The sequence below is a fragment of the Eschrichtius robustus genome, chromosome 10 (assembly GCF_028021215.1).
Source record: "Eschrichtius robustus isolate mEscRob2 chromosome 10, mEscRob2.pri, whole genome shotgun sequence".
NCBI classification, from domain to species: Eukaryota; Metazoa; Chordata; class Mammalia; order Artiodactyla; family Eschrichtiidae; genus Eschrichtius; species Eschrichtius robustus.
The window spans coordinates 109,944,551-109,958,079 of NC_090833.1; the positions used below are offsets into that span (position 1 = coordinate 109,944,551).

General features: G+C 38.5%; 1 protein-coding gene across 1 annotated transcript in view; it reads right to left on the reverse strand.

Moving 5' to 3' along the window:
* KIF13B (kinesin family member 13B) overlaps window positions 1-13,529 on the reverse strand; it is a 182,381-nt gene that overhangs the window by 118,067 nt on the left and 50,785 nt on the right. Inside the window, exons 3-5 of the mRNA XM_068552242.1 lie at window positions 6,423-6,435; window positions 2,047-2,107; window positions 45-137 (exon numbers count right to left, since the gene is read on the reverse strand). Of these exons, the coding sequence (XP_068408343.1) occupies window positions 45-137; window positions 2,047-2,107; window positions 6,423-6,435 (167 nt within the window). The remainder of the gene's footprint in view (window positions 1-44; window positions 138-2,046; window positions 2,108-6,422; window positions 6,436-13,529) is intronic.

The following is a 13,529-nucleotide window of genomic DNA, read 5'->3' on the forward strand; positions in this document are numbered from 1 at the left end:
TGTTAGGATCTTTATTTTAAAAAAACAGATTATTTAACAATTACCAGTCTGTCCATAGGCAAAGATACATGCATTGTAGCCATCAAAAGCATTCTGAAGGATATTCTCCCCAAGGCACTTGAAAACATCATCTTGACCTGAAAGAATGACAGAGAAAAAGGTAGGATGTTTTAAGCCAAAACTACATATGAACAATTAAAAAAACAAAAAACAAACAAAACTCTCAAAAATGCACTTTTTTCTCAGCTTGTTTATCTACCAAACAAGATTTTTAAACTTGATGAATGTTTCCAAAGGCTTATGTCTTTCAGATTATTTCTAGTTAGCACATAACAGAAAATGAGTGAAAAGTTCCTGATAATATGAACTTGAACCAACACTGGCCAAAAAAAAACCAATGAACTGCTAATTTTATAAACAATGATTATAAATATCTGAAATGTATACTTGGGACCTAGGTGGACCTGAATTCAACTATGTACCACTCAGCCAATGCTTTATCCAGTGTGTACTAAAGTTCAAAATAATCATATATATCAATTCCCTCTCCTTTTCCTCAATGATAATGTTAAATTACAGGGTCTACAATACATACCAGCTGGGAGAGGGAGGAAGGTCTGGGACATTTCTTCTAGCTTTCAACCATGGACATAAATAGTAGGGTCCAATTCCCCTCCACAGGCTAAATTAAATATGTCAATAACTAAATGTGACTTTGACAAATTATTCAACCTCTTTGGGTCCTGAATATAATATGAAAGAACTGGATGCTGTTATGCTTGTTACATTTTGAATGCTATGAACAGCATTCCCATTAGGCCTCACTTTCTAGTTCATTTACCAGATCAATTCATCCTCATCACACTTCTGATTCTGAAGCAATCCTTAGAGTCATCATGGGGCCAGCCAGCCCAAGTTAACCTTAACTTTTGGAAACAGCTGTAGTACTACTGTTTTTCACGATAAAGGCCAATACAATACGACACCCAATATTTAAAAGATTGCTTAGAAACGGGTGTCATAAGCAATTAGGAATAAAGGAAATATATGGTTATCATTGTAGTCTTTTTTTTTTTTAGATTTTTTTTTAATTTGGCTGTCGCTGTAGTCTTAAACTTGTAGTGAAAAGGGGCTTGAGACAGTCATCACTGAGGAGAATAAAAGAATAGACTCCCAGAGCAAATTTAGAGAGAATATGGCATATTCCTCTCTATTAAAGAGGGAAAAGGGGGACTTCCCTGGTGGTCCAGTGGTTAAGAATCCACCTTCCAATGCAGGGGATGCGAGTTCGATCCCTGGTCGGGGAACTAAGAGCCCACGTGCCGCGGAGCAACTGAGCCCACGTGCCGCGGAGCAACTGAGCCCTCATGCCTCAACTACTGAGCCCGTGTGCCTCACCTAGAGAGAAGCCCACGTGCCACAACAAAGAGCCCACTTGCTCTGGAGCCTGGCACCAAAACTAGAGAGAAGCCCACCCACCACAATGAAAAGCCTGCGTGCCGCAATGAAAGATCCCACATGCCACAACGAAGATCCTGCATGCCACAACAAAGATCCTGAAACTAAGACCCACCTTAGCCAAAAATAAAAAAAATAATTAAAAAAAAGAGTGAAAAGGGACACTGAAAGCCTAAGTGATTTACTGAAAGTCAGAGACAGGAGTGGAGCTTGGATTAAGCTCAATGTTTCCTTTCCTCCTTGGCTAGAGTTCTTTCATTACACCAAGCTGCCTCTAGACCATATTACAAATATCTAAGGGAATCTACATAGCTACTGCGTGCTATGGTCGTGTGTAAGGCCCAGGGATGCATGTAAGACAACCTCAACCATGTGCCCTGTTAATCTAACTTTATCATCTTATACCGACAACAGTGTACCATGAATCTCCCATTTCCCAATCAACATTAAAACTCTAACAGCAAAGACTGGAGGAAGTTCTCTACGTAGTTTCTAAAATTACACAAAATACTACTATGATACTTTATAGGAAAAATATTAAAACACCTTTCTATATTATCAGTAGTTAATAGGATGCTGGACTCTTACCTGCATACTTTTCTCTGACAGATTCATCCATAGACCAGAAACAGTGATCATATGCAAATACCTGTTGAAAAACAAAAATAATAAAGTTTGTATTAAGAACAAAACTGTAACATACTTATAATGTTATAACAATGTCACGACACTGATAACATTGTTCGTAACAGTGAAATAAAAACAACTTCCTGTCTCACAATGGAGGTTAGTTATTTATGGTACAGTCTTACAATAGGCAAGTAAGCACCCTATAGATGATATAGATCTTTATTTCACATGGAAAACTTTTCACAATGTTAAGTGAAAAGGGAGGAGGTTACAAAGCAATATATATAATATGATGGCTATTAGACATACACACAGTTACATATATAAAAGCTTATTACTGCCCGATAAGATTAGTGATATCTTTGTTTTCTTCTTTATGCTTTTATGTATTCTCTACATTCTTACTTTTCTCATCAGAGAAAACAAAGATTTTTTTTAAAAAATAAAATGTAAAGATGACTACTACAGCATGTGGAGAATGCAGATTGTTTAAATAAACTATAACATGCCCATGGTCGATACTGTGTAGCTTCAAGAGCATAGAAGATTAAGATTCATATATTAAGGTAAAAGCTATGAAAGTCTGGACCATGATCTCATATTTGTACAAAAATCGACATACATAAAAAGTAGGAAGAATATACATTGGAAATATTAGTAATACATATTGCTACTTCGTGGGATATCACAAACGATTTGTTTTGATCTTTTATTTTACTACTTTCTAAAATACGCTTTTTTTTTTTTTTTACTTTCTTTCAAAAGTCTTTTTCACCGATTATATTTTTAATTTTTTGGATTTCATGTTTTACAGTTTAGTCTTTTTAAGGATTTTAAGTGTAATTGTTTTTAAATTCATTTCAGTTTGCATTTCAAACTCCCACTTTTGGAGTTTGTTGCCTCACTTCGTGATGACAGTTTTCCTCTTGTGCTTTATATGTTAGTTTGCAAGTACATCTGAATTGGGAGTTTGCATTTTATGGTTTACGTGATTGCCTGTTTTTTTCCTCCCCCTTTGGCCCCCCTTTACACGAATAGTTACGCTGCCACTCCCAGCTACTGAAGCCCACATTTGGGTCCTTCCAAAGCCCAATGTCTCTACTCCCTCCTACTTACACAGAAATTCGCTCAATGTTGGTGCCCAGAAATCTTTTTTTTTTTTTAATATATAATTTTTTTTCCTAAATTTATTTATTTATTTATTTATTTTTGGCTGCATTGGGTCTTCGTTGCTGCACACGGGCTTTCTCTAGTTGCGGCGAGTGGGGGCTACTCTTCGTTGTGGTGCGTGGGCTTCTCACTGTCGTGGCTTCTCTTGTTGCGGAACATGGGCTCTAGGCGCGTGGGCTTCAGTAGTTGTGGCACTCGGGCTCAGTACTTTTGGCTCACGGGCTCTAGAGCGGAGGCTCAGTAGTTGTGGCGCACGGGCTTAGTTGCTCCACGGCATGTGGGATCTTTCCAGCCCAGGGCTCAAACCCACGTCCCCTGCATTGGCAGGCGGGTTCTTAACCATTGCGCCACCAGGGAAGCCCCAAAAATCTTTTTTTAAGCCTTCTTTCCTGAGGGAGCCTCACCCAAATCAGTTTTCACGTGGTGAGCTTCTCTGGTCCTCAACCGTACACAGGGTCCCCTCTAGTCTGCAAGGGCTGAACCTCCAATCCTCCGAAAACCTGCGTCTGATCTCAAGGCCCAGTAAATATGCTGCTTCGGCCCCAGCCTGCTGCTAGTCCCTACAGTGGCATATGTTGTTTTTGAATATAATGACATGATTTTAATATTTTAAAATGTCTTATCTGTCCCTGCTATGAGTTTGGAGTTGGCAGAAGAATGTTTCTGTGTGAACTCACAAGGCTATCATATGGACCAGAGGTCTAAGAGTTACATTTTTTTAAAAAGGAAATTAGATTAGGATGGTAAATTAAGTATGCATGCCTATATCCACTTCTACTTGAAATTAATGCAAAATGATGGAGAGAGGGAGGGAGAGAGAGCCTAAAAGGGAAAGAAGGGGGGAAAGGAGAGCAAGCTTTTGAAAGCAAGATTGCTCGCTTATACCTGGACCAGAAATTGAGAATCCCTGAAAAACAGCTGCAATGAGACTGGTGCAGTGTGGGGTGGGGACCACAGAGAGAGCACAGGCCAAATCGCTGCAGGAGGAGATGGCTGCAAAGCTAAGAGCAGTTCCGGGAGTGCAGCAGGAAAACAGCTCAGTGAGCGGCTAGGGGCCCTGGGGGCAACCAAAAGGGCAACTGGCTAGAAACACCTTTAGAGCAAGGAAGGATCAGAACACCCACATCTTTGTGCAAAACAGTGGCACGAGGCATTTGTTCCCTGGGGTGGGGCAGTGATGGGGAAGCAAGGCCAAAAAGGTAGGCAGAAGCCCAGTGACGGACAACACTCCGGAGGAGGCAGGAACCCTGGAGCCCGGAAGCCATCCACCCAGCCTCAGCACTATGTGGTACATTACTAATCCTCAACATTTTTCCAGAGCTAAACATGTGTCTGTCAATAGTGCTGGCTCCCTATGTTAGCGATTCTCCAACAGAGAGGGCAGGAAAAGAAGAAGGAAGATGGAAGGTGGTCCCAAAGGACTGTAGATCAAAACCTCCAGTGGGGGCTGCTTTTCCAGCTACACTAGTCAGCAGGGAGAGATTAAATAAGATGTGAAGCTCAAATTAAGTTTCTTCTGTTCTAGCGTTCAGCTCTCATCTCTTAGCACTTTATCTCATTCTGCTCTTACCAAGGTTAAATAGACACCACCCTGATTCTTTGCTTGTAAGCTTAGCTCACACTTGAACCGTCCATCTGTGTGCACATCTCAGAGAACAGGCTCTAAATGGCACTCCTCTCCCTACGACTGCGGGTTTTTCTTTTCTTTTCTTTCTTTTTTAAATTCAGGGAGTTCCTTCACAATTCTTGTTCTCAATTCCAGTAGAGAAGCTACCATTAAAGTAACCGCAACAACGGCTGATACTACACGGGAGGTCCTTGGGTACAAGGAAGTCAAGAAGCTGGTGACCAGCAGGTGGGGAGCTGGGAGCTGAACCCAGCCTTTGAGCCCTTTGTCTACTCCCCACCAGGCCCTTCACCACAGGCTGGATTCGCTCTCTTCCCCAGTTACAGGAAGGTGACACAGCCTGGTACAAAGTTGGGAACTAGGAATGCTTAGTTCTTGTTTACTAACAACGCTGAATGGTCCTCTTTAAGTTTCAGGAACTTTGTAAATTATTATAGGTATCTTCCAGCCACAGATTTCCTAAAGCAGACAAGCCCTTTTCTTTCTAAATAAACATTTTTCCTTTAAAATTAAAAAAAAAAACAAAACTTTTTTTAAGTAACAGAGAAGAAACACACATTCATTATAACAAGTCAAATAACACCAAAACATAAGGAATAAAGGTCTCCCATTCACCAAGCATTTTCTCCTTAGAGGGAACCACCATGTTAATAATGTGGTGTTGGCCCTTCCATATTTTTTATGTCAACACATTTTCTCTAAACGTTAAGATACAGTTGAATTAATCTCCAGCCTCTGCTCCATCAAAAATTAAGAAAACAAAAATAATGCAGCATCTTTTCACAGAAAAGATAAAACTAATGAAATTAGTTCTACATATATAAAGAAGTCAGTGTCATATTAAACTTTTTTTTTTTAATCATTCAGAGTCCCAACAGACAAGTCTATACATACTTTAGCAACAATAATAGAGAATGGAATTACAGTTCAACCACGGACTCTTAAACCAAACTCCAAGAATGTAGATAAAAATCTAAATTTCCTGGAAAATTCCAGAGAATGATCAATTCAATAATACAGTCCTTGTGCCTACTTTGGCACAACTACATTCCCTAAGAGATACAGGAACTGACCCACACCACAGAAGTTTCTTTAGAATCTGGGCTCAAATCTCAGATGAAAGCATATTCCCTTGAGGAAGCTGTGGGCCAGGGCAGGTTTCTGTTGGACTGAGAATGTGTCCCCAGCTGTCCCAGGAGAAACATGGATGAGTCTGCCTGCTATGGTTCTGACCACAGTATGGAACGAGCAGTTTCAAGCCAATCCACGGCGAACAGCAGGGCACAAAAGGAATCTGTGTTGTAGTTGCCAGGAGACTGGACAGAATTGGTCAAAGTACAAATAGAGCTTTTCTATAAACCTCTTACACCAATAAATGGCTTTGGATTTATGAACAGGCTGACAGCTTGCATTACTTTTTTTTTTTTATAAAAATGCCAGAGAAAATATTTTTATTTTTGAGAAGAAAATTACCAGTACTTCAAAAATACGCACATAAGACCTTTACAAGCATCACATAATAAACCAAATCTCTTACCTTTGGCTGGCTTCTGAGTTCCCAAAAGAGATGCCATCAATGACATGAAAGAAAAGAGAAAGGGTTTAAAATTTTTTTTTTTAGTTAGAAGATGCTTTTTGAAGGGTAAAATAATAAATATCATGTAAATCTTTATTAAGAATACAAAATATTAACTTTGAAATCACATAGCAATTTGAAATAAAGGGTAAATTAATATCTATTAGCTATAGGATATAGTGCTAATTATAGAAAACTAACGTATCTCTCAGGTAGAAGAAAGATTATCTGAGCACTGGATAATTTTTAAAGTCCTAATATTTCTGCCTTCTACCTTTTGCTTATCCTTGTATACAACTTGTAAATATTTTTTAAAAATTCTTTACTTTTTAGCATCTGATTTTACTTCCAAGCAGCCTTCTCTGCTTTGATAAAGCAGCAGCTTACTCTCTATCTATATAGGACCTTCTGCCAAAAAATTCTGTTCTAAGAAAAAAAGTTTAAAGGAACAACTAATTTTTTGCCAGTGAGTGACTACTCATTCAGTTACTCACTTACTACTTATTCCTCTATGCTGACCCAGGTGCCTCCAACCTCCCTCCCTCTGAAAATGCCACTGGCTTACGTCTCCTCAGGGTACAGGAATATAACTCAATCCAGTATAATTTTGAGATAGTTTTAAACTTAGAAGCTGTAAGAGAAGCACACAGAGCTCCCTTCACCCTAACTCACCAATTGTTAATATTGCCACGGCTGCTATGTCATTCTCCCCCTCTCCCTCTCTCCCCTCTTCTATATATTGATACACACACACACACACACACACACATATATTATTTTCTCTTGACCATCTGAAGGTAAGTTACAGACATGCCCCTTCAGCCCTAAACACTTCCGTGTATAACTCATAAAAACAATGATGTTCACTCTCACAACCATGGGAATAACTGGCCCTTCTCAGAGGATCAAAATGCCAAGTGAAACCTGAAACTTGAAAGGAAACTACATGGAAATACTTCAAATGTCTGGACATCTTGTGCCTTTGTCTCATAAAATTTTCTAAGTTTAATATTTATTTGTATCAAATGATTGATTTCAGATAAAAAGACTAAATCACCAAGGAAAGTAGCAAATGAGTGACACTTGTCTAACAGATTTTGGAGTAACAGCCAATGTGACTAACACATAAAAGAAAATAATTTCTCTGGGATAGGAGATATGGGGAAACTTCCAAACAAAAAGACCTGGGAAATACCAGTAGAGATGACTAACATACGCTATCATCTTTTTGTAGGTATTTATAAGCAAAGCAGGATCTCATCAGTTTCAGAAGGCACAGTTATAAGCCCAGCTGGAGGAAAGAACAGAGCCAGCATATATGAAATGCCCACATTAGGCCAGGTACATTGTATGCTACTTCATTTACCTTTCACAATAACTTTGAAAGGTGCTATTATCATTCCAGTTTTACGATGAAAAACTTAAGGCTCAAGAGTTAAATGACCTGTCCAAGACACAATAATAATCAGTGATGAATCTGGGATGCAAAAGTAGGTCTTCCGAATCCCAAGTCCATGTTTTCTTCCTCTCCCACACTGGTCAAAACAGTCTCGTCAAGTTTCTCCTAGACTTAAGAATCTATGAGTCATACATTAACAACTGCTCCTGGTAACAGAAACATTTCCCAATGTATTAATTTCCTCCATTCTAATTATTACACCCAATAAAAGGTCACCACTTGGTGCTTATGCCAGTGTAAGTTTACTTATTCATTATATTTATAAAAACTCCAGACTGTCTTTTCTGAGAGGAAAAATAAGATGTTTAGCATGATATTTTAAGTAAAACATTTTTATACAAAAATCAGCTCTTCCTAAAAGACAACCAACAAATATGAAATTCAACAATATATGATACACAGCAGAAGAATCCATGGGACTAACCTGAATGTAGAACATGATAATAAAAACAGAAACAAACCAGTAAATTAATTACAGAGCTAAGTTTCCAGCTAGGGATTCTGGTGGCTCTAACAGTAATGCTCAAATAACCTACAGAGCCATTGGAAACCCAAAGATGTAATTACAGCTCTGTACAAAAATAAATAAGTAAATTAATTAATTAAACAAAACCTTTCAACTTGTAGTTGCAATCCAATACGGCAATGCCTTACTATTCCAAAATCCCTTATTTAGAAACCTCAGCTATCCAGATCACAGAGATTTAAGAAGCAGAGAAACCAGCCCCTTGACCAATCAAAAGAGACATCATAAAGTAGAAGCATGAGAGTCTGAATTTCTGAGTTTCTGTTGTTGTTGTTACTTAAGTTCATTTTGAATTTCCACACTTACAAAAATTCCAAAAACAGTACAAAGAACTCCCGTGTACCCTTCACCCAGCCTCCCCAAATGATAACATCTTATTAAAACCACAGTTACAATGATCAAAACCAGGAAATGAACCATCAACACAAGATTTATGAAATAATCTAGAGCCAACCTTACACAAATTTCTTCCCAACTGCCCCCCTGATGTCCTTTTTCAGGTCCAGGATCACACACTGCAGTTGTCACGCCTCCTCCAACTGGGGACGGTTTGTCTCTCATGACCCTGACACCTGGAGAGTCCTGGGCAGTTATTCTGTAAAATGTCCCTCAATCTGGGTTTGTCTAATGCTTCCCCATGACTAAATTCAGGTTATGCATTTTGACAGGCACCACAGAAGCAATGTTGTGCCGTTCTAAGTACATCAATACCAGAAGGCACATCACTATGGAGAACAGTATGGAGGTTCCTTAAAAAACTCAAAATGAGAGTTACCATATGATCCAGCAACCCCACTCCTGGGCATACATCCAGAAAAGACAAAAACTATAATTCGAAAGATACACGCACACCAATGTTCACAGCAGCACTATTTAAAATAGCCAAGACATGGAAGCAACCTAAATGTCCATCGACAGATGAATGGATAAAGAAGAGATGGTACATATATACAATGGAATATTACTCAGCCATAAAAAAGAATGAAATAATGCCATTTGCAGCAACATGGATGGACTGAGAGATTATCATACTAAGTGAACTCAGAAAGAGAAAGACAAATATCATACATCACTTACATGTGGAATCTTAAAGAATGACACAAATGAACGTATTTACAAAATAGACTCACAGACACAGAAAACAAACTATGGTTACCAAAAGGGAAGGGAGGGGAGGGATAAATTGGGAATTTGGGATTAACGGGTATATACTACTATGTACAAAAATAGATAAACAACAAGGTCCTACTGTATAGCACACAGAACTATACTCAATATCTTGTAACAGCCTATAATGGAAAAGAATCACTTTGCTGTACACCTGAAATATTGTAAGTCAACTATACTTCAATAAAAAAAAAACCAGAAGGTACATGATGTTGTCCCAATCTCACTGCTGATGATGGTAACTCTGGTCATTGGTTACAGTTGTATCTACCAGGTCTCTCCACTGTAACATTACTAGTTTTCCCTCTGTACCTTTCTTGGGGGGGGGGGGGCGGTGATATTTTAAGACCATGTAAGCACCCTTTCTCATCATACTTTCACCCATGAATTTTAGCATCCATTGATGAGTCTTGCCCACAACAATTACTGTTGCCCAAATTGTGACTGTCTAGTTACTGAGATGTTAACAGCCCAGGTGGATCAAGATGGGTAGATGTGCTTTTTAGGAAGATGATGTTTCAGGAGACAACAAATGATTTGATTACATATTTTGTAGTTTTATTTTATTTTAGGCCGTGCCACGCGGCTTGCAGAATCTTAGTTCCCCGACCAGGGATCGAAACTGGACCCCCTGCGGTGGAAGCGTGGAGTCCCTAACTACTGGACTACCAGGGAATTCCCTGATTACATATTTTGGATAGAACTGTTTCTGTGAATAAGCTGGTCACCTCCTCCTTTTTACTCACCTGGTTTAGGGGCTTGTGCTCACTTCTCTTTTCAATAATAAATTACACTATAAAATTAAGTCAAATTATAGTCTTAATTTTAGAATGCCACAATATGAAGAAGAAATTTAGTGATTATTTTATGTAAGTTAATGATCTTTGGGAATTTTTATCAATACTTCTGACCATGACAAAAATAAAATTGATATTGAGTCCAAAAATAAACCACAAAGTACTGTGTATGTGTAAAACAAAGCTATATCAGAACTATGAGTTATAAATCAATTACTGCTGTCAACTACCAAAATCAAACGTTACATCCAAATATCATCACCTCTTTTAACTTTAAAGATTTAAGTTTCTGAAACTTTCACAATTAGAAATATCTGGAATCTGTTTTAACAAGATCCCACTCCAACCCGTTCTGTAACAGATGTGTTAACATCACAAAGAGTTTATTCTAATACGGCCATACTATGTAAAGATATTGTTTCCTTTTCGGACTTAAGCTGGCAGTACCAGCAACCAGACAACAATCTGCGTGATGATCATTATTTTTTCTTTGTCACCCCTCCCCCGATGTGCTTTTCCACATAAGGAATAAAGCTGACCTGACTAAAAATTTAGACACTGACTAGACTCACAAAGGAAGTTCATCAATCTTTGCTGATCTTGCTAACTTTAAGAAGTACAAATATCACTAAAAGCCCTGGTCACTGTTTCCTCAACATTTAGAATACTACATTCAATTCTGAAGAATAAATTTTAAAAGCATCACTGATAAAGTAGACTATCTTGGAGAATAGCATTCCAGATGTAGAGGGGTTTAAAAATGATACCACTGATAGAATAAATCAAAGAACTAGAAATATGTAGCCTGGACCAGGGGAGACTAAAACAAGACATGATGCCATCTTTGGTAGGATCTACTAAAGAAAGTTAAAAGACAAGGGATAGCTCTTTAATATAAGAATAGTTAGCACTGTGTTAAACAGCCAGCTCGCCATTAGTGGAATTATCTGAAGAGAGAACAGGAAAGCATTTGATGAGGATGTTGTAGAAGGAATGAGAAGTTACACTGGATTACTTGTAGAGCTCTTTATTTACAATGAGAAAGCAAACAGTAAGCATTCAACAAGTTATATATTCAATATTTCTATCAGGGACACGTGCAGACCGCTGGAACATCAGAGGTAACCCAAGCTACAGTTCGAGCATTACCTCCCACATCACACCCCTAGAAGAGTCCTCCTCTCCACTGAGCTACTGTCCTTCCTGCATTCCACACGCTGACACTCAGATGATGCCATCCCTCTAACAACTCTGTTTGTTCAAGCCCTACTCATGTGGGAAAAGCTCAGATCAAATTCTATCCCCCTCAAGAAGCCTTCCATAAGAACCCCAACCAAAAGCGAGTTCTCCTTCCCCCATTCCTGTAAGTCAAAACTCTCTACTGCTCATGCATTACCCATCACTCTCACATTATATAAACTTTTTAATATAAATGGGTCATCTCCTCAACTAGACTACAAGCTTCTGAAGGACAGAGTGTGTCTTCTGGCATTTATCAGTGTCCAACACAAGGCTTTCTGATTCAGCTAACGCTGTTTAAGCTCTCTAGGTGACCTGGCCCCTCCCTCTATCTCAACCCCATCTTGGACCATCTTCCTTTCACTCACTGGCCTTTTCTAGTTGGCCCAGTGTACACAGTTTTCTAGTCTCGGGGCTCTCATTCATGATTTTCTTTCTGCCTTGAAATCTTGAGGCTAACTCCTACTCATTTGTCGTTTCTCAGCTTAGGTATTATTTCTCTACATGTATCTTTCTTAAACATCCAATCTAAATTAAGTCATTTATGTTATTCTCAATCACAGTATTCCTGATAGAATAAAAACATTTCTACCACCATCTCTGCTCTCTAAAATCATATCCAAAACAATAAAGCAAACAAGAAACAAATACAAATTGAATCTTCAATGAAACTAGGAGATAATTATAAATGAAATATATTACATGAAGACAGAAAATGCATCCACAGAATGCCAGAAAGGGTCAGAAATGAGTGGTGCTGAGTATCCCAGAAGATGGGGGGTAGGGGGCCTAAAAAACAGTAAGAACATTCAGGTCACTACCTCTGATATATATCCTTCGAGAAACTTCTTTAAATCAAGACAAAAGACAATTCTCTCCTATTAAAATCTTCCACCCACACAAACTACAATTGGTTGAGAACAGAGGGACATCCAAAGAATACAGCCACTGAACCGCAACTGGCATATTTCACAATCAGAAAACGTTAGAAAGATGTTTAATAAATTCCATAATTTCAAGTTACCATATACTGAGATAGCATCATTCAAAGAATACACTATTAACTCAATCAATCATTTGCGAATCATCTCAAACTCACAAGCAGAGTAAGTTTTAATTCACTGTCCACTTTCACTACAAGGAAGTTTAAATCTGACCAAAGAATTAAATCAATATTGATTCACTTGTGTGGTTTTTTTAAATAAAATATATTTCACATGATACGTTAACAGAGTAATACACATTCATTTTAAAAATTACATGTTAAAATAACTTCAAGGCATGCACAGAGATTAGGATAGATTATTGAAATACTCAGATTTGGACTACTCTAACTTGGAATCCTGGGGACACAAGCTTAGCATAGAGTTATTTTCATGGACTAATAACTGAGCACCAAGCACTACATTAAGTACTTTATATTCATCATAGTAATAACCCTATGAGATATCCTCATTTTACACCTGAGTTACTTAGCATTCTGAAATTAACACAGCTAGTGGAGGTGGAATTAAGATTCAAACTGGTGTGTGCCTGATCCAAAGCCTACATTCAAGCTGCTGGGCGCAAACACAAGGCACTCAGACAATCACTACCCCATTTCAAGCTATGGCGAACGTCACTAATGAATCACAATGCTCCTGTTCTTCATTAAAAAAAACTTTATAATCTACGGCAGCCTTGGAGGGAAGTGCTAAAAAGATAATTAAATATTAAAATAATGCTGGGACTTCCTCGGTGGTCCAGTGGGTAAGACTCCATGCTCCCAATGCAAGGGGCCCGGGTTTGATCCCTGGTCGCGGAACTAGATCCCGCACGCATGCCGCAACTAAGAAGAAGTCCACGTGCCGCAACTAAGAGTCCACATGCCGCAACTAAGA